The sequence below is a fragment of the Choristoneura fumiferana genome, chromosome 12 (genome assembly GCF_025370935.1).
Source record: "Choristoneura fumiferana chromosome 12, NRCan_CFum_1, whole genome shotgun sequence".
Taxonomy (NCBI): domain Eukaryota; kingdom Metazoa; phylum Arthropoda; class Insecta; order Lepidoptera; family Tortricidae; genus Choristoneura; species Choristoneura fumiferana.
In genome coordinates, this window is record NC_133483.1 from 11306770 (window position 1) to 11328923 (window position 22154).

The 22154-nt window shown below is 35.9% G+C and overlaps 2 protein-coding genes across 2 annotated transcripts; both read right to left on the minus strand.

The window, feature by feature from the left end:
• Nucleotides 1-3066: 3066 nt before the first annotated feature.
• On the minus strand, nt 3067-8989 carry LOC141433321 (flexible cuticle protein 12-like). The gene is made up of 3 exons (XM_074095306.1): nt 8881-8989; nt 6171-6292; nt 3067-3432 (listed from the first exon to the last, which is right to left on the minus strand). The coding sequence occupies exons 1-3, from the start codon at nt 8887-8889 to the stop codon at nt 3210-3212; spliced, it is 354 nt and encodes a 117-aa protein (XP_073951407.1). The 5' UTR covers nt 8890-8989; the 3' UTR covers nt 3067-3209.
• Nucleotides 8990-9880: 891 nt separating this feature from the next.
• On the minus strand, nt 9881-20938 carry LOC141433323 (uncharacterized). Its single transcript, XM_074095309.1, has 7 exons — nt 20721-20938; nt 20011-20057; nt 19841-19922; nt 18565-18669; nt 18281-18370; nt 10296-10408; nt 9881-10207 (listed from the first exon to the last, which is right to left on the minus strand). Exons 1-7 carry the CDS (start codon nt 20754-20756, stop codon nt 9982-9984), a joined length of 699 nt encoding a protein of 232 aa, XP_073951410.1. The 5' UTR covers nt 20757-20938; the 3' UTR covers nt 9881-9981.
• Nucleotides 20939-22154: the final 1216 nt, after the last annotated feature.

The following is a 22154-nucleotide window of genomic DNA, read 5'->3' on the forward strand; positions in this document are numbered from 1 at the left end:
GTCACGAGTAGACTGAAATCGTCTCTCAGGCATGGAATGCGTTTGTTTGTTTGTTGTTTTCTAGCCACAAGTTTTTTTATTTTTTATTTTCGACTGGATGGCAAACGAGCTAAGAGCCGAGAGAGATCAGCACCGCCCATAAACATCTGCAACACCAGGGGTATTGCAGATGCGTTGCCAACCTAGAGGCCTAAGATGGGATACCTCAAGTGCCAGTAATTTTACCGGCTGTCTTACTCTCTACGCCGAAACACAACAATGCAAGCACTCAAGTGAAGCAATGCAAGTGAAGCATCACGGCAGGATTAGCGAGCAACATGGTGGTAGCAATCCGGGCGGACCTTGCACAAGGTCCTAGCACCTGCAACGCCTACGCCTATTTGCGTTTCACAATATGCTAATGTTTCGAATACATTATTCATAAATCTCACATTAATTATAAAACCTTTTAAATAAATCTTACTAAAAATGCTTAATTAATAGCGCTTATGCACACAAACACTGTAAACCCTACTAGTATTATAAATGAGAAAGTTTGTGCACGCGCGCGCATTTTTTTAGGGTGCGTCAGATGGGGCGAGATTTGAACCCGCATTTCTTGTCTATAGATGCCAAGCGTGCTAGCAATTGCACCAAGCTGCGTCCAAAAAAAAAACAATTGTGTCATTTTGTCGTATCGTATCTCCGTCGCGTTGGACCTACGCGTATCAAGATCGCTATCTGAGCGCTTGGGATCGATGTTGATACGCGTATATTAGTTCGAATACACGTATCAAGATCGGTAAGTACCGAGGTGTTTTGATTCTGTATCTCGATACGAAGTTAAGATTTTTTACGCGATACGCCGTGATCGCTCTCTCTCACTCGATCATCAAAGGGGATACGGATAGATTACACACTTAGTTATACGGAGTTATGTACCTACGATACGCTGCTAGGCTACGGTTAGTATGGTATGGACGTGTTTATTCACGCGACGATGCTAGTGATACGGTGTGCCCAAGATGGACGTCCATATTTAGGATACGCGAGCTCGATACGATACTCGCGATCGTGGTCGGCAAAATGATACAAATGTGGACCCAGCTAAAGGACTCTCGACCCACCCGATAAATTTGATCGCTTGCATACGCGATGCAAAGACGTTTATGCCATTATTGTTTCTTCCTAGTTGCGATTCGGCACAATATTAATTCAACACGCGCGTTAAAAACTTTCTCTTTTGAAAAAAAAGTTCACGTTTCTCGAAGTGAATATCTTAAATTCCGAATTTAGCAAAATCCAGGAATTTTTATTAACTGATTTATACCTGACGATTTGCGCGAGTGAAACCATGGGGAAAAAGCTAGGAAGAATAGATGTAAATAACGAACTCTTCAAACAATAATTTTTGCTCACGACAACGGTTATCAATACCCAAGCATCCTAATAAACTGATCAAAGTAGCAATTAGGTAGGTAGGTAAACTAAGTATTTTAAAATTCAAGGGTACGACCCTGGGACTCGTTTCTCAAACGAATTAGTTTAATATTGATAGTAGGTATATTTTATGTAACGTTTATAATATAATATTTTAGTCATATTTATTGTTTATGTACACCCGTATGTGCCCATATTAGTGCTAGCGGTACGCCAGAAAATACTGCACATGGTGTTAAAAGCATGAAAATCGGAACGATCAATCTTTAGGCCATAAGAATCAATTTGACCCGTAGCACGAAAAAAAAAACAAAAAAGGAGAGGAGTTATGACGTCATCTTTTTTTTTGTATGGAAAAAAATATTTTTTGTTCTGACTGAAACCTATCGTGTGTAGTATCTAATAAAAGGGCTTACTAAGCCGATTCTCAAAATATATCACATCATGATGATGTGATAGTTATAGGTCTGATCATAATGAAAGGGTTCCACCCTGGAACGCGATTCAGTTTCCTCGACAGTAGGTACGTTAGCGTAATTAGAGATGATCTCTTCTATCATAGAGTATTCGTACTTAGTCGATCTTTTATCATATTACGTACAGTCAACTAATTTGTTTCCTAGGCCACTAGAGAACCTTCTCAAAGTGACATTTACGTCATTTGATACATGTATGATCCATGTTGTAGACAAACAACTTTACTGTACTAGGGAAGGTTGTACGTACCGTTGCCATAAATCAAACTGGTTAACGTACGTGGCTGTAAAGCGACAATCAACAGAAGAGATGCAGGCTATTGGCTCTGTGCACGACATCAGCGCCACCTAGCGTCCGCAACTTTTATGGCTCTGATGCTCTGATGTTTTGAAATTTCATCGCGACATTGTGACAAAAATCAAACCTATAACGTATTAATTTATAATACAAAATTATAACACAAACATCTATTACTAAAATAAGGTAGTTAAAGTTTATACAAATTGCTTTGTTTATGACAGATTTATATGAGTATGACAGATGACATGGCGAGAACTATTTCTACTTTTGGCCACCATGAGCGCTGCGATAGATTCATCACCCCCACCTAGTACTTCGCACCCTCCCAATATTAGGGGCAGTACAGATTTAAACTGATTGTAAAATATATTAGGTGTCCAAAAATATTCAGTCGGAGTCATTAAAAACCCGGTCAAGTGCGAGTCGGACTCGCGCACAAAGGGTTCCATACCATTAACTGTACAACATTAGACATTACCAAAAAAAACACGTTTGTTGTATGGGAGCTCCCTTAAATATTTATTTTATTCTGTTTTTAGTATTTGTTGTTATAGCGGCAACAGAAATACATAATCTGAGAAAATTTCAACAGTCTAGCTATCACGGTTCATGAGATACAGCCTGGTGACAGATGGACGGACGGGAGTCTTAGTAATAGGGTACGAAATCCTAAAAAGGAAATAACTGTTTTGACTCAAAAGCTTTATTGTTTAACACACTCGAAATCATAATCATCTTCACCACTTCTTTCTGTCACACGGTGTCAGATGAGGGTAGAAAGAGATAGTGAATGTAATCACAAGCGTCAGAGCGTTCTATTTATTCTATTTTGGTCTCAGGACTTGGAAAGATGGATAGTAAAGAAGAAAGTGTGATCCATATTTGTTTAATAGCAAAGAAAACAATATTTCGCAACAAATAGATAAGTTACATAATTTTTATTAGTCGTGCCGAATGACTTGAACTTCATCGCCAGCGTGTCCTGTTCTTGAGAGTTCATTTCATTTGTAACATTAACCGACAATACTAGCAAGGATGTTTGGATTTACGGCTCCTGGCCCTTCTTCTATCGTAGGTTGGTAGCCGCCTTCATCAGCGACGTACTTCACGCTGTGTCTCACGCCATCCGGCGAGAAAAATTCGTAAAAGCCCTTAATGACAAGAGCAGCATTTTCCTTGCCCTCGTTGATCAGTTCACCATATGCTTCAGCCTTGCTGCCATCGCTTTGATCAAACCTGTGGATTAAAGGGTAAGTTGGTCAATAAGATCATAAAATTGCACAAACATTTCATTCCGACATTCCATCTCAAGCCAATCGAATTAGTTCGATGAAGTGGCAATGGGCAGGCCATATAGCACGGAGAACAGATGGTCGTTGGGGCCGAAAGGTTCTCGTGTGGAGACCGTGGCTCGGCAAGCGCAGCGTAGGACGTCCACCAACGAGATGGACGGATGACCTGGTTAAAGTCGCGGGTTCACGATGGATGAAAGCCGCTTCCAACCGAGGCAACTGGACGTCTATGGGGGAGGCCTATGTCCAACAGTGGACGTCCTATGACTAATATGATGATGATGATGATTCCATCTCAAATCTAGCAAAGCCGTGGGACGATTATGTTAGACAACGAACACATATTACACCAGTGTGTAAAGTGCATAAACAAACATTATTATTAGAATATATAAATTACCTACTGACTACTGATTACTAGAGTTTTCATCATTAGATACAGCAGTTGAATTGAAATTCCGGGATTTTAAAAAATTCCCGTGGGAATTCCCAAAAAATTACGTTGTGGTCTTGATTGACATTGCATTAAAATCCACTATGCCTAATTTCGTGACTCTAAGCCCAACGGTTGTTATTTCGAGATTTTAACCCTATCCCGTGGGAATATCCGGATAAAAACTAGCGTATATGTTATTCCATAGATGTCCAGCTATCTATACCAAACTTCATCCAAATCCGTCCATCCGTTTTAGCGTAGCAGTAAAAAACATACACACGCAAGCACGCTCGCACGCACGCACGCACGCGCACACACACACACACACACACACACACACACACACACACACACACACACAAACTTTCGCATTTATAATATAATATTATTTCTACGTAGGCGGGATGATAAGTAACTGGCCTTTGCAATTTAAAATTAAAAAAAATTAAAAAAAACTATACTATTTTTAAAAGCGTGTCTCTGGCTATCTGCGTTCTAAATTTGAATCGGGTGGTGTGACAATTTAATCGATTTGTTGTCATTTGAAAATATATTCTGTCGATTGATTTCAAAATGGATAGATTTGAACAACGAGCGGTAATTAAGTTTCTGTTTATGAAGAGGATGAAGGGGACAGAAATTTATGAAGAGTTAAACAATGTGTTGGGTGAATGTGCTCTATCTTATGCCGCGGTAAAAAACTGGGTGGCCGAATTTAAACGCGGCCGTACATGTGTCCAAGATGAAGTCCGCCCCGGACGTCCTAAAAGTGTTACGACTCCAGAAATGGTGACCAAAGTGCATGATTTGGTTCTGGCCGATCGACGATTGAAGTTATCTGAAATAGCTGACACTATAGGTATCTCGAAAGAACGGGTACATCATATCCTAAGTGAAGAATTGCATATGAAGAAGTTATCCGCCCGTTGGGTGCCGCGATTGCTTACGCAAGATCAAAAAAGGATTCGGGAGCAAAACTCGAAAGATTGTTTGAACCGTTTTGAGCGTATTAAAGCTGATTTTTGCGTCGATTTGTAACAACTGATGAAACATGGGTTCACCATTACACACCAGAATCAAAAATACAATCAAAGCAATGGACCGAATCTGGGTGTTCGGCTCCTAAAAAAGCTATGGCTGTAAAATCAGCGGGGAAGGTGATGGCTTCAGTTTTTTGGGATGCTAGTGGAATTTTGATGATAGATTACCTTCCTAAAGGTCAAACAATTACTGGAGAATATTACGCTAATCTTTTAGATAAACTGCATCAATGCATTCAGGAAAAACGACCAAGTTTAGCGAAAAAAAAAATCATCTTCCATCAAGATAACGCTCGAGTTCACACGTGTGTTAAAGCTATGGCAAAAATCAACGAATTAAAGTTTGATTTGCTGCCACACCCACCTTATTCGCCTGACCTAGCACCATCAGACTTCCATCTGTTCCCTAAGCTGAAAACTTTTTTGGGTGGACAGAAATTTGCCACAAATGATGAAGTTATAGCCGCTGTAGAGGAGTATTTTGCAGGCCTTGAGAAAAGTCATTTTATGGAGGGCATTAAAGCTTTAGAACGAAGATGGAATAAATGCATAGAACTACACGGAGACTATGTCGAAAAATAAAATCAGATTTATCACGAAAACATTAGTATTTTTTCATAAGGCTAGTTACTTATCATCCCGCCCTCGTATTAGAATAGATAATGTAGGACTGTAGGTATAAGTACAACATTAGAAATGCGAAATTTAGTGTTTTTTTATTGGTTAACCTTTCACGTTAAAACTAAGCAATTTATTTTTTCATGGGGCAGAATAATTATGTATCTACTTCAATTCCTGAAGTGTCACCCACTTAGCCTCATCATCATCCCAGCCTATATACGTCCCACTGCAGGGCACAGGCCTCCCCTCAGAATGAGAGGGCTTGGGCCATAGTTCCCACGCGGGCCCAGTGCGAATTGGGAATTTCACACACACCATTGAATTGCTTCGCAGGTTTGTGCAGGTTTCCTCACGATGTCTGAGGAAAACATCGTGAGGAAACCTGCACAAACCACTTAGCCTAAAGATACTAAATTTTGCGTGGTATTTTTCATAAATCGCCAATTCGCAATCAGCGTGGAAATTATGAGTAGGTATGCTATAGTTACAAATATTTCTTCTGGATGAGCATTAAATTTAATTGAACTGTAATAAGTATAAACAGTGTCTGAAAATAGAATCAATTGACACGTTATCAATACTGACCCGTATTTGAAGCCGTAAGTTCCAACTTTGTCATACACACTTTTCAGAATTTGCACATCTCCGGAGTTACCAGCTGGGGCAGGTGCCGCCGCAACCGCTGCTACCAGTGAACAGAAAACTAACTGAAAAGAAGGAATTAAAGCTTAGCACCTAGTTGAATGTGTTCATTGAAGGGTTTTTTTAGGATTAATCCGAAATATTATATATATATATATATATATATATACACGTACATATACGTACAAAATATATAAATATAAAAATAAAATAAATTTATATATATATATATATTTTAATATTTTTTGGGTCTATATCGACTGGTCTTGCGTTTCGTCTAATGATTGTTTTTCATAATATTTTTTGGTCGAAAAATTGTCTAGTATAACATTTGTGTGGTATAACATTGTTTTTTCATTGATAGGTATAAAATTGTTATTCCGAATATTGTTACCACTAATTTTATGTCTGAAAAACAAATATAAATATAACGACTCTGAGGCGAAGTTCCTATTAGGTACGCCTAGTCAAGGCGCTTCGCGCCCTGATACAATACTAACCTAACCTAACCTAACCTATAGTTGAGCAATCATGTTACCTGGGTTTTCTTCATTGCGGGGGGCTCCACCCCCGAGCCCCCCCGTCCCCCTTTACTTTTTCTCCTATCTAAGGATCAAATTGTATTCATCCTTTGTTTTATTAATTTTTAAGGACATTGAATATTAGAGTTCTGAGAGGAGGCCTGTGCCCAGCTGTGGGACGTTTATAGGCTGGGATGAGGAATATTAAAGTAAATAATAATTAGATCTAAAAATATTATGGATTTATCATTTTAGTACCTAACAAAAATTGTACACTAAAAGTACTTTAGGAAAAAAAAAATGTAATGCAAAAAATCTTTATGCAGAAAAAGAAGAGTATGCCATACAATTTTATACGAAACAATGACTAAAAAGTTTTAGACCTTGCGAAGGGCACCCATATATTTTTTTTAGTAATGAACACGCAGTCCGATTTAGATAATTATTTTTTATTGGAAAGGATATACCCCGAAAAAAAAAAACTAACGCTAAGGTTAAACAAAACAGGGGATGATTGATTGATCACTCAGTGATTGTAATTTATGACCACGCATAACTTTTTACATAGTAGTCCGCCTTTATAATCCTTTTTTTACTGGTATAAACCGACCTTAAGGGTGGTTTTTTTTTAATAAAAACGTTTTACCCAACAAAAAAATTAAACCACCGAAAAAACTGAAAAGTAAAAATAATAAGCCTTTTTTATTTAACACTAATCTAAGTAGTAGTTTGAAATCGGTGCCTCAGCCAGCACTAGCCAGCAGGAGTGGATCTTTAGTCGTCTACCTGATGGGCTTCCATCACTCCTCCTAGATCGTGCTGAGGCATCGACTTCAAAGTGGTACCTATATTAAGGTTAAATAAAAAAGGCATTATTTTTTGCTTTTCAGTTTTTTCCGCGGTTTAATTTTTTTGTTAGAAATTTTTCATTAATTTTTTTGCTGTGTACAAATGTTTTCATTCATTAATTGACGTTCAAAGTGTACCGGGTCAAAGGCGTGACAATAGTTTTAATCAAAATGATGATAAATAAAATCTGTATTTTAAAACATTTTTTTTTATAATTGACATGTTTATATACGAGGTTTTCACCTTTCGAGTATAATCATCAGAGTAGCAATACATTGCGGGATCCTGAATCCATCACATCACAACTAGTTTGGTATCAATTGTGAAAACCCAGCTTTAGTCAGTATTTAAGAAGGGCAGCTACACACGCTTTTGCCTATAGGTAGAGTCATTCACAGTGACGCGTGCTGTAGTTTTTTAACCCCCGACGTAAAAAGAGGGGTGTTATAAGTTTGACCATTATGTGTGTCTGTGTGTCGGTCTGTCTGTGGCACCGTAGTTTTTAAACGGGTGGACCGATTTGGATGCAGTTTTTTATTTGAAAGCAGGTTTTCTAGCGATGGTTCTTAGACATGTTTCATCAAAATCGATTCAGCCGTTTTTATGATACTGAACTTTGAAGTGACAAAGTCGGGGGTTTTCCAACTTTTGTTGGTTAGGTTATATCAATCACCTTTTAGCGTTTTTAGCGCTTGTTAGATTTGGCAGATGAGATTTTTAACTTAACTAACTTCCCACGGTAATTCCCGAAAAGTACACTGTGGTTTTCAGTTACGTTACATGAATAAAGGAAAACCGGTTAAAAATGTAATGTCTCTAGATTTGGTGAGATTTAGTGAATATTAGGACAAAAAGAAGCTCAGATCCAGCTATTTACGTGCACATACCAAATTTAAAGCTATCTAGCCTTTTAGCGTAAATAGTAACAAATTAATTGACACAATCATTTGCATTCATAATAAGAAATACAAATACGACTCAAAACAATAATGTTACGATACGATAATTTCAAACGAATAGTTTTAAACGAACGAAAAACGAAGTAAACGAGTAGTTTTAAACGAATCGCGGATAATTTAGTCTTGATTTTTAGAGCTCTTAAAATTTAAACGCAGTTATGTGCAACATACAGTCATGTTTACGGGATGACCAATATCCCATTATAAATTAGTCTAATCTAAACTAACAACAATTCATCATTTTCAAAATATTTATTACATAATGGTAATCGTAAGAACAAAATATTCAATATGAATAGACCTTGTTAATTAATTTCCACTCACCAGTTTCATTTTGGTGTTTATCTCTGAAATAGATTCCTCCGAGTGACATATTAATTTGTTGTCCGATTCGTTATATAATAAAGCCAAAAGTAGCAAATTATTAACATTAGTCCAACCTGTTACAGCAGAAAGTTGAAGGTTAACAATCGACCCGGGAGACACTAAATAAGTAGTTTAACTAATATAAGACCTAGAGGAAAATATTTAATTTATTATTTGTTTGTCATATTGGGTGAACTCAAAAACTAGGTACCTAACCGATTTAAAAATCCTATTATTAGCGACCTAATAAAGGCTAACTTTTGTCCCAAAAAAATGTAAAGTTCCCGCTAGACATATATGAATTTGTAGGCATAATTATATCATCTAAAACTAGCGATCCGCCTTAAGCTTTGCACGGGCACAATTTTCCAAAAAAGGTCTTTAATCAAGGGCACTTCAAACACATTTTTCAGCTCCATTTCTTAAAAATTATATACGTGCATGGCCGTGGCGCTTCGATCTAGAGTAAATGTATTTCATCTTTTCATTTTTGATTAGATAGAAAAATTTAAATTCTTAATATCTTTTGAATAGAATGTTCTATTTGAATAATTCAAAAGTAATCTACAGGGATTAAACTACAGTCTTGAATATTTAATAACCAATATAAATATTAGCGCGGATAAGGTCGCGTCGGGTGCGTAGCAATAGCTACTTATTTTTACTAGTTTTTGTCTGAAATTTCGCTTGCCAATTATCACGAGCCCGTGGAAATAATGCATTTTCCGGGATAACTAAATATTTTCATACTAAATCTCATTTAAATCGTTAAGCGTGATGAGATAACAGAACGACAGATAGACGGACAGACAGAGTTATTTTTGCATTATGTAATGTTCATAAGGGTTATTCTTCTTTTTCTCTCAAGTTTTAATGAAAACATAACACTCTGCTTTTAAATTTCGCATCATTACGTACCTATTGCATTGTTAAAATTAATATTAATAAAAAAAAACGATTTATCTTTTGTCAATTATTCTATTGAATCAGTATATAAATATTATATACAGCTTCATAAATTCGGCTATGTACAGTCACTTAACATAGTTTAACCTATATTTATCCCAAGAGAGACGCAACAACCGCACCAGGCACTGCTCCTCCGGGACCCTGCTCAATGGTTGGCTGGAAACCCTTGTCGTCAGCGATATATCTAACAATGTACGTGACACCGTCAGGTCCCACCCAGGAATACTGGCCCTGGACTGCGATGCCCTCGTTCACTGTACCCTGGTTCTGAAGCTGCCCCTGCTCCTCATGTTTGCTACCGTCCGACAACTCCCACCTGTTTAATCAAAATTAAGTTTAGTGCTTTCACCAAAAAGGAATTGAATAAAATTGAAAGAAATGATGTATTGCTAGGGTGAACTTACGCAAAACTGTAAGCACCTAATCCCGAGTTATCGGAGTCGTAACGGACGATTTGCACATCGTTTTGGTTTTGAGGAGCTGCGCAGGCTGCAGCAACCAGAGCAAAAATCACCAACTGAAATCAAAGGCATAATTTTGAAATCCAATCGTGCTCTGAATACCTTCTCAATAACTTTTCACTGTACAAATAAACACTTCACTGTACTGACCAGTTTCATTTTTGGGTTTTGTTTTGGCGACTGTCGTCTGCAAAGAACTGCAAGTTTGTGGGATGATTACGTCTCCTAACGGTTCTCTTATATATTTCTTCTTGCCGGGTTACAACACCGCCGTAAGGCGCTTCTATTACCCTACAGCACAAGACACAGCATCTGTCGCGATAGGCTAGTGAACGGTCATACATACAAGCATTGTTCGCGTGTGTACGCGTGCATAGACATGGCATGACCCGTAGAACGTTTTGTTAAGTAATGTCTAATCAGAGTACAAATGTCAATGTTAATAGGAATTTCAAAAGGTTGTAATTTACTTTTCTGCATGGAAATATTTCATTACTAAACGTTTATCGGACAGTATAATTTTATGTGCAATAGGTATAGGTATGACAAACCTAACAGTTTAATGTTTATGTGTTGTTTGTTTCTGAGTGCGAGGTTTTTTTATTAGATCTATTGTTGCATGATATTATGAGACGCCGATGTTGCAAATGAATCTTCGTGTCACAAGCCATAGTTTGACGGTGACACTAATTGATTGTTTAGAGACATGAAATATTAATTATGTTCGCGGTTTCTATTTAATAATCATAATTCCCCTTAAAATTATGTAAATTACGTCATAGCATGTTATGTAGAAGCAGAACAAATGCACAAGAAAACATGAATACTTATAGATCAAAGTCAAAGTCAAAATATCTTTATTCAATTTAGGCTATAACAAGCACTTATGAATGTCAAAAAAAATCTACCACTGGTTGGGAAAAACCAAGAAGAATCCAGCAAGAAACTAAACGAGGTATATTTTTTTTTGGTACTTATGAATGCTTGAAATAGGCTTGATGTAGGTCACAAATGAGTTTTTTTCTGAAATATTCCTCCGGAAAAGCATTTGGTTTATGAATTTTTCGCATCAACTAAACTTTCGAGTATGTGAGTAAACCAAGAGCAAGTGATTAGCTTGTTCCTGGAACCTGATTCAAAATTAAATCCCTACTGTCCTCAACAAGAGACAAACTTTTGGTCACATTGTAACTTTTTGGTCACAAGAAACTCTCTCATCGTATCGGATCTCTTATCAAAAAATTGAATTGCTGAAATTCCGTCGGTGATATTAATTGACGCGCTAACATAAAAGAAAATATCGATAAGGTGGTGCCACCTGCCTGGCAGAACTGCGTTTATTCACATTTGAATTTGAATCTTATTCAAGTCATACCGCGCAATCACATAACATTTAATAAATTGTCCTCTAAATTATAGTATTAGGTTAAATTTCTGTGGTAAACAACTACTAAGCGCAGTAGTTTTTGACTTTTGCACACTTTAGTGGTAAATATTGATGAATCTCTTTTGGATTACAATACCGCCGTGATGAGGCGCTTCTACAAATATTGCCCTAGACAGCACAAGACGCAGTGCAGTCAGCAAAACTGTACCGTCTCATAGACAAACACCATTTCTGTCCTTCCTTCGACTTGCATTAGAAATTTCGATGTGGTGTACTTTAGCAGGAACATTCGTCGCATTTTAGTACTTGAGGGTTGCAGTGAATTGCAATTTTGAACTTCAAAATTCAGTTTGACAGTCTTAAGGTGTTTATAATTTGTGTCCAATTTGTTATTGAAGGAATGGGTGTTTTTAGAGGATTGATCATAACACATTCCTCTGTTCTTCTACATTAATTTAGACACTCGATCATGCGGGTGTTAAAAGGTTCTCGCAATAGGTTGACAACGCAAGTTGCAGTTTTTAGGTACATATCTTGCATTTATAACTGGTATCTACTAAACAGGTCTACAGTCTTGAAGCTTTAGCATAAATACGGTGAAGTTTAGACTAATACCATTTGAATGAAATAATTGTGTAGGTAGCGATGATGTCAAATATTTTTAAATCTAATTTTGTGCAATCGACACTGCTATGTACTGTTCACACCAGCAGTGGTGAAAACGATACATAAGTAGCAGTGTCATTTGCACCATTGATGGTGCTAGTCAATGGTGCGAAACAGGATATCATTAGTTTATCACGAGTCCGTGAAAATAATGCAATTTTCCGGTATAACTATATACCTTCATACCAAATCTCATCTTAATCGTTTCGGCGGTTTAGTGTAATTAATTATAAATACTAACCATAGATAAGATTATAATTTGTAAATACTAACACTATGGATTCAAAAGTCCGCAATAAATGATTTGTATTTGTATTAAGCGCGAAGAGATAACAGAAAGACAGATAGATGGACAAACCGAGTTATTCGGGCATATTAAATATTCTTTTTTTGGGATTATTTTTGTTTTTCTCGCAAGTTTTAATGGAAACATAACACCGCTAAAATTTGAATGAAATACTTGTATTCTTAGCGGTGAAACAAATAATATTGTTAAAATTAAAAAATAATTTCGTTGACAATTATTTTAGCAAATAGTATATGTAAATAATATACATATTCATATTTATATGTCAGTGTTTATTTTATTTGTCGTTTAGAATTCATTGGAAAGAAAGAAGTAAAAAACCGGCTTAATGCGAGTTGGACTCACGTACCGAGGGTTCCGCGCAAATTTATAGGTATCTATGAATATCTAGTCTTAACAGAGCCCAAAAATCTGTACAGTAAAGGTCATTTTAGATGCTTAATAACATAGACAGACAGATATTAAAAAAACTAATTTTCTTATTGGTTGTGCTATAAGAGATAATAAATACCTCAACGCGTTTCTGAGAAAAATAATCTTGACAGACGGCCAGACTAACAGACATGCGGTACGAAACCTTAAAAATATAAAGGGAAATTCATTTCTTATTTGCCACTTATTTGCTGGAATAATCTATTGCAAAATTTTGCGAACGCTTATTTAAATTTAAGGTTCTATCATCAGCATATTGCACCGGCGACGGGTGGCCCGACCGGTCGGGTTACATCACCCGAAGTTTCTGCCGATACCGACCGAAGTCGCCCGGTGACCTCCGACACCCATAGCTTTCCTTGCGATCTGCCACATCCAATTCCAGGTCAGTTTATAAGAGACCCGTGATAAGTTCAAACAAAGTCACGATGGCTCTAAAACTAACGGGTGACACTCTTTCCCGGCCCGGATAATACCGGGATGGAAATACCGACCCTGTTTTTCGTCACACGCCTATAGAAGCTCCTGTCAGTTTCTAAGGGCGTGTACACAAAAAACAGGGCCGGTATTTCCATGTCGGTGTTATCCGGGCTGGGAAAGAGTGTCACCCAAATTAACCCGGATTGCTACCACCATCTTGCTCGCTAATCCTGCCGTGAAGCAGCAATGCTTGCACTGTTGTGTTTCGGCGTGGAGAGTAAGACAGCCGGTAAAATTACTGGCACTTGAGGTACCTATTCCATCTTAGGCCTCTAGGTTGGCAACGAATCTGAAATACACCTGGTGCTGCAGATGTTTATGGGCGGTGGTATTCTCTTACCATCAGGAGACCCACTTGCTCGTTTGCCTTCCTGTCGTATAAAAAAAACCAAATTAACATTGTAAATAACGTTATGTAGTACAAGGTTCACAAGGTTACGCGACACAAATGTCGATGACACACACCTTATGTAACGTTGATGCCGAGATTTGGTAGCAAGTTCAATTGCTCGCTAGTTTTCTATAAATGTTTTTATAAATGGCCTGATTGCGCCATTGGTATTTACAAGATGGGTTTTATTTTATAATAGCGTCAATAAATGTTGAATGTTTCGTATCCACGTGTTAATATCACAGATTATACTACTACTAAATAACTAACCCATTAAATTTTCTTCAAGCTCGCCTTTGACTGATGATTGAGATAGTATTGATGCAATATGTCAGCGATAATTTTGCAAATATTGAAATGCCTATTCGATTAGTCAATAATAAAGCGACCGCTGGGTTTTATTGTGTGGTCATATAGAAGGAACATGAATCAACCGCTTACCTAACTATGGAATTTGGAGTTATGATAAATATTGTATTTTAAAACCACCTACATTCTCATAAATAAGTAATACTTACTCATTATTATTAAATAAAATAAATAAATTATCTGAAAATAAATAAATTGAATTGAATTGAATAATTCACTTAGCTATGAAATCTCTTTTGTAATCATGTCCGTCCAATCGTCCGTTCGCGGCTTAGATTAGAGACTGTTAGTGCTAGAAAACTATAATTTTGCATGAGTGTGTACGTTAACCAGGCCGAAATCATGGTAAAGAAAATTAAAAAAAAAACCTTTTCACCTCAGCACCTCAAACAGGCAGGTTTTGCTATGAGAAATCAGTGAGCAAAATCGCATTTTGCTCACTCCGTGAGACAAAGTAACTTTTTAATTATTTTTTTAAATGCTGAGTACAGTGTTGGGTCTACTCACTGAATTCCAAATATTTGAACTTTACTTTGATCTGTCATTTCACTTCAACTCGAAAAAAGCAAGAGATAGGATCAAATTTGTCGATTACAAACTTAAATTAAATTTTGGTATTAAAAATATATCGAAATATTTCCAAAATGTAAATTGTCCCGATCTTTTAATAAAGTACTTATGCAACCTCGTTGCACGAAAGCCGCTTCTCTTGTTTTTTTTTTTATAAAAGAATTCCGTATACTGCCTCTACAGTATAATTATTATTTGTTAAATTGAATGATTTTTTAACAAATCTATTTATGTTTATGTAAATCTTAATAAAAATCATATTTAAAGGTTTAATTGTTCAACCTTTTCAATTACCCGAGATGAGGCTTTTTGCAGTATTAAAAAATAAGTGTGACATTAGTACAAGAAGTTAAGATTGCATGTTATGAGTATGCTATTTGTATTGTAGCTACTGGACTCTTTTTATGGTTTTTAATGTAATTATTATATTTGATAATAATCGGATTTTATTTAAAAAAATGTGTTTGTTTTGTAAACAGGTAGGTATATGTGGTTTTATTCTTATGTTACATTTAAATTATGTTCTCGCTGCTGAGGTGAAAAATTGTATGTGTCACACGAGACCAAAGTTTTTTTTGCATCTCGTGTATTTCAATCCCTTGCTGATCTCAGGATTCTAACCTAGAATCACTCGCTGACGCTCGTGATTCAATTATAGAATCCTTCGCTTACTCGGGATTCAAAATCAACACTCGCAACAAAAAACAACTTTGCTCTCTTGTTGCACAAATAACTATTTTAGTACCTGCCTGGTTTGTAATTAATAGTAATAATTCTTTATTTTATTACAACGGAAAACTGGTGCATACGAGTAAAACACTCACAAAAAAAAGTCTAACCATTCCCTTTTTTCGTTAATCCATAATCATTGGTTTGTGTAATTGATGATTGCCATAACCATACTGGTAAGGAGGACAGTATAACTTCACAAAGTTAATCACAAATATTTGCGCTATTTGTTTGACTAGGATTGTCACTTACAGTTCAACTAAACACTTCTGTAAATGTTTTAATTAGTTTAGTCCTTTTTTATCAATTGGTTCCTACCTAACCTAGGTATTCAAAGTATATCGCGTCAAGGACGTGACTACATTTTGTATCAAAAACTACAGTCTTCAAGCAATCTAATTAAACCAACCATCGGATAAAACTTTCCGAATTAATTTTAAAACGCCTTGTAAATATGCATTGTTAAATTTTGTAGTTGGTTCATAGCGCGTCGCTTAACCAGTGGGCGACTGTAACATCGAACCGCCCATTGGTCATGGGAATGAGATTTGTAATACAGTTGTGATCAGATCGGAACAACTGTCGACCGATCGTGTCCGGGAGAAACCAACGAAGGTGTATGATTACCTTATGTAACCCATTGTCTGTGGAGCTATTGATGTATCACTATCACTAGGGCGTAAACGATAAAGATTGAACATCAAAAGCAAATGGGTGCTGTAATCGAATCTGTTAGACCTGTCATGTTGACCGGTAGATCGCAAACCTGATCTTGTATTTGCATATAAACCTACGATTGTTCAGTGATCCGGGTGGCTATCAGGCTAGTGCATATTTAAATAACTTATTATAATTTTCATAGGCAAATATGCGCACGTTAAAAAAAATATTTATTCTAGTTGGTATCCACATTGTTTAATTGGTGATTTTTTGGTTTTATATCTCAAAAAAAAAGTTTACATGCGATTGTTTGTCATCCGTCTGTCTGTCTGTCTGTAAAGAACGTTTTTCTCAGGAAACGTGATTAGAATCTATGAACCAGATAAATTAAGTATAAATTAGGTAGTGCTAATTAACAGATTATCTGTAATTTAGATCTTTCATATTATCTTTGTAGTAAAAGCGATTAAATGAACGCAGAGAGCATTAAGTTTTTGTTATTAACTATAATTGTTTTTGTTACTAGAAGATAATATTCTGGGGTTTGTATCACTTTTCAAGCTATAATGATCGATAGTCAAAATACAACGTCAACAAGTCACGCTTACAGACGACACGAAACGTCAAAACGTCGAGGTAAATATTACACGTGTGTTTAGCGTTATAAGTCCTGTGTGTTGTATTTTGACTATGAGTGAAAATCATGAAAGTTTAAAACGTTATATAATCGATATGCTCAAGTAAGGGTACCCACGTAGTTAAGAGCAAGTTGAGTGATGTTGCCAATCCCACTTTGTATCTGTTCGTATACTCTTACTAAAAAACTTAAACCCATGTAGATTTAAGCTGTAATTAATAAAATATTCATTATCGTTCATCAGTTAAAGGTAAAAATCGCTAAAGCGCTTTAGCGATTTTACATTTGCACTGACGATATAAAATTATCTTTAGGTAGCTAGTTCGATTAACATAATTATGTAATTCGCATCATTTTATTATAATTTCTTAGCTTTATGAAAGCATCTGTATTAAAATGTTGTCCTGAATAAAATTAAAATACGCATGCTGTCACATTTTTATCTTATATTGAGTATCTTCTTATTTGCTAAAGCAACAATTTTGTTGCCCAAGCATAATATTAAAATAGATGCGGAAAACGTGTTGCTTGGTGCATACAATTTTTGCTAATGGAACTTTGCATTGCAACCTTAGTAATGATCACAACGATAATGCCATTTAGTTGTATAAAGAGGTAATAATTCCGAGAATTCACCCTTTTATACCTAGTGCCATCCACGAAGACGCGTGATTTTGTCAAAATTAGACATTAATAATGACATTGTAATAAGAACCACGGTACGCGTCATCGTGAATGACTCTACCTTTACAGCTTAAAAGAGTTTGATAAATGACCTATTGGATGGTGCCTTTTATAATAATAATAATACATTTTTATTTGGTTCAACAAATAGGATGCTTGACATACAAAGGTTGAGACTGCCTAGTAGGTATAAAATACCTTTTTTATACAAGCTTAATATGTCAAAAGCGTGTTTTTATTTATTTTATCTTTGTAATTGTCATAAAAAATGCGCTGCAGCAATTTTTCAAAACCGAGTCACCAGATAAATGCAATAAATGCTCTATGCTGCGAAGATATCGAAAAATAGTTCTTACAATGAAATTAAAAAATATACAAATGTATATGTTTTTTGTATTCCTTAGCCCTATAAGCCAATTCACACGGTATGTTTCTACGCGCAAATGACGTGACACAAATAAGACTCGGTCACTTTTGTGCTGAGTTTTGGAAATTAATTTATTTATGGAATTATACCAAATGTTACAGTTATATCATATATTTATTTGTTTTAAAACGACGCAACAACTCTGTCTAGTTCGTCTTCGGTGAAACATATCAGCAGTATGCAGTACACCCTCCGGCGGTCGACGTGGCTGTTCGGCTGCGAAGACATGTAGTAAGCTTCTTCGTCGAAGGAATATCTATTCAAATCCAGCTTGCAAAGCTGTGACAAAAGAAGTATAAGTTTTAGAGCAAGAACGCAAATTTCTATATCTGAATGTTTGTCACTCCATCCATCACGAAAAAACAGCTCCAATGGATTTGAATGAAATTTAAAACATGCAATTTTTATAACCTGTATCTTTTCATAGGTAAGAATACAAACATTGAAGAAGATGAACGTGAATTATTTTTTACCTTCCTTCCATTTTCTTCGTAACACGTCAGTTCCTCGAAATGACTGCTCAACTTGGATTTAGGATATTTAAAATAATGTTCCAATTCGACGTATCGCCCTAGATGCTGAAAAATTACAATGACTGATATCTTTTTACTTATCTTACATTAGTTACTAATTTAGTAGGTAACTATACTAACTACAAATATATTAGTTACTATATGTAGGATATTAATCCTAACTAATATTATAAATGCGAATGTGAGTATCTTTGTTTGTTACCATTTGACACTTATAGTACTCAACCGATTGCGATGAAAAATTTAGTATAGGTAGACAGACATACTCGTAGCTTGAGAATTTGACAAAGGCGTAGGGTAGTTTGTATTTTAGGAAATGTAGTGCTCTTAAAGGCTAGAGTGAATAGGCTGTTACTGAACCAGTGAGATACACACATTTGGCCTCATCTGCACTTAACATCAGGTGAGATAGGGGTCAATCGTGGTCAGTTCTATGTAAAAAAAATATTATATATATATTTACCGCGCGATAAACTAATTCTTCGCAGATGAAGTCGCTAGCAACAGCTAGTAGATAGGGATGTATTAGAAATGCAAAATTTTGTTAGAATGAAAGGATATAAGAATGTTTGTTACTCTTTTGCATGTAAGCTATTAAATGGATTTTGATGAAATTTGATATTGAGGTAATTATGTTCTGGATTGACATTGAGATTGACATATGTAAACTTAGACAAAATTGTGTTATTTTCTGTTCTTCGAACGAACTGTTACTTTTAGCCTCTGATTGCTTTTACAGCCTAATTAAAAAAAAGAGTTGCCAGACGGGCTGCTCAGCAAATTGAGTAGTTCATGTGCGATAGCAATATTTAAACTAATTCTTCGGTGACTAAGTCGCGGGCAAGTAAATAATAAAATAAAATGATCTTAGACATAATCGAATTACCAGACGAAGCAAAGTAGCGTGTATAGTAGTGCAGTCAATTGTGGCTAGGCTCATTGTTCCCAACTCGTCATAAATATCTATCATACAATAACATACATGTTCAAGTAACAATCAGTAACTGAGTTAGTCAGCATCATTATAAATGAGTGATGGTCATGAATTTGATATAAGAATGCACTCTGCAATGAGACATGCTATTTAGCGTTAGTAAAATATTTGCTCTTAGTTCGCTACTCGATTCACCTGCGCTCCTAGCCTACATGTACTCTTAGTATAATAACTACCATGTATATAGGTATAATACAAGACATTTATATATAATGCACTTACTTCAGCATCGACAGACCCGCTTTTCCTAACAGTATCTTGTGGAAATTCGCTCGGAAATATTCGCCGTAGTTCGACATCTTCGCTAAAAGCAAGTACACAAAGTGAGCGTTGACCTTAGCGTGTCAAAAAACAAACATGAGCCGCACTATTATAATATCAGCACCACTTACTATGTGTAAATGACGGCATCACTTGGCTTTATAAGGCTGAGATGTACCTAAAATAGCAGTGTAATTATGAACCGCGTATGAGGTGTAAGTAAACTTAACCAGCTGCCTCATAAGTTGAACTCGCAAACCTTTTTTAAATCGAATTATCTACTTACAAGGGTTAAATATAGACATTTGAAACGTATTTGTAATCCTATCTAATTACCCCCGGGCTTTAAATGTCAGAGGAAACTAAAAGGGCCTACAAAGTACTTGATAATGCATGAGGTGGTAAACAAATCCATTAAGAATCTTTATACACGTACCTATAAAAAACTGACTTAAGAGAGTTATTTTTTTTATTACTCCAAGGGGTAGCAGACCTGAGTATATTATATTAGTTTCTGCTTTATAATACCTCCCCGCGTGCCTGAGAAAAAAGGTCTTTATAGACAGACAGAGGTGGGGGAACAAAATGAGGGTTCGGATATTGCCGACTGAAGCACAGATTCCTGAAAAGTACCTACTATGATTAACTGACAGACTGGCAACGCACATCGCCACCACTACCAAACCACTAGCGCTAGAGGTCTGAAATTTGACAGATATACAAAATCATAGAGATGAGTGCATCTCTTAGTGAAAGAAGTGGTTTTTAGAGAAGGTAAGTTGCTTCTTACCTACTTTTTATCCGTATCCACACATTTAACTTACTTTAACAGTATACTTACAATCAATGTCATGAAATAGAACGTTGTCATAATCATTGTTAAGTTACCGGTACTGTTGTTTTTTATTATTAAAAAACTTCAGCAAAAACTGTATTATTAACTTGAAAAAAGGTTTGAACTGCTAGCAAAAAACAACTACTGTTGTGAAATATCTAACAATAAAATAAATATAAAATGTTAGGAGGTGTAATAAAATGCCCATTCGTGGATCGAAACAAAAGTGAAATTTAGTTCAAGAATTTGAATACACAACTTTGGTTCCAAATCAAATGTGATATCAAATTGGTATATCTACTATTACAACAGAATCTAAATATTTATTATGTTAAACAGACACGTCAATACAGATCACTTCACTACTGCTGAAAGTGCCAAAGTAAGCGTTCTTATCCAATAAAATTGTAGGTAGGTAATTGACGAAATAATAAAACAAAGGTTTGAAAAAAAACTTTTATTCTGACACCGACATTTCCCTAAAAGATTCTTCTGTCATTAAATCTGATGCTGTCGTCGATTTGGGGTTGGAAACCATTTTTGTCGGCAATATACTGCAAGGAAAATCGTTGTCCCCTTGGATCTATGTATCCGTATTCTCCTCGCACCACTAGATGATCCCCATGAGCGCTCCGGACTATACCTCCATCTTCTTTTCTAAATGTACCATCTTGAGTTTTGTATCTAAAAAATGTCAAAATGTTTGAAGTTTAAAAAGTAACCAGGAGTTGCAACATCTTTAAAATTGTACATTTTTATATTCTTCATAAAATATGATGGATGCAGAACAATTGTATATTGTAACGGTTAAATGTTTGTGTAGCTAATTTCAGAAGATATGATTTCAAGTTCACAGAAGTATCAAGTCTAACTTACTCAAAACTATATGTACCCAATCCATTGTTGTTGAATACGAATTTTTTTAATTGTTCGTCGAGGCCATAACAGGTTCTTGGTAATTTTATAATAGAGATGGAGGCTACGATCACGAGGATGCTGAGACTTCTGCCTTTTACCTGCGCATCACAAACATATGTCAAGGTCAACTGTACTATTAATACTAAACGAAAATTAATATACCTGCATTGCGTGCTGTAAGGTGAAAAGGTCAGATTCCGGGTTTAGATTTTGCAAACTAAAACCGAGTTATTGAAACTGTTCTAAATTGAAGATTAATTAAAGATGAAGTAAGCTAAGAATCTGTAGTCAGTACCCATACCCAGTAATAGACAGCAAGGATTCAATGCCTTATAGCTGACCGTTCATGAGTTATGATCATCAGTTATCTGAACATGAGTGTTATTAGTTAAAAAATAGTAGTGTCCGTTGGTTAAAATTTGTGTTAACGGAAAAAAACCATTATTGGTTCCTGTCCATAACTGATGCCACCATATGTATGGATTAACCGTCTATGTCTATATCCGCAACATTGTATGTTCG

Excerpts from the sequence above, each read along its gene's own strand:
- LOC141433321 (XM_074095306.1), bottom strand. Across the intron at positions 3,433-6,170 it reads ACTTACGGCTTCAAATACGG|GTTTGATCAAAGCGATGGCA; the intron begins GTCAGTATTGAT and ends TTTAATCCACAG.
- LOC141433323 (XM_074095309.1), bottom strand. The coding sequence starts at position 20,756 with ATGATTATGACAACGTTCTATTTCATGACATTGATT. Across the intron at positions 20,058-20,720 it reads TCTATTTCATGACATTGATT|GTACATCTCAGCCTTATAAA; the intron begins GTAAGTATACTG and ends CTGCTATTTTAG. Across the intron at positions 10,208-10,295 it reads TTAGGTGCTTACAGTTTTGC|GTGGGAGTTGTCGGACGGTA; the intron begins GTAAGTTCACCC and ends TTGATTAAACAG.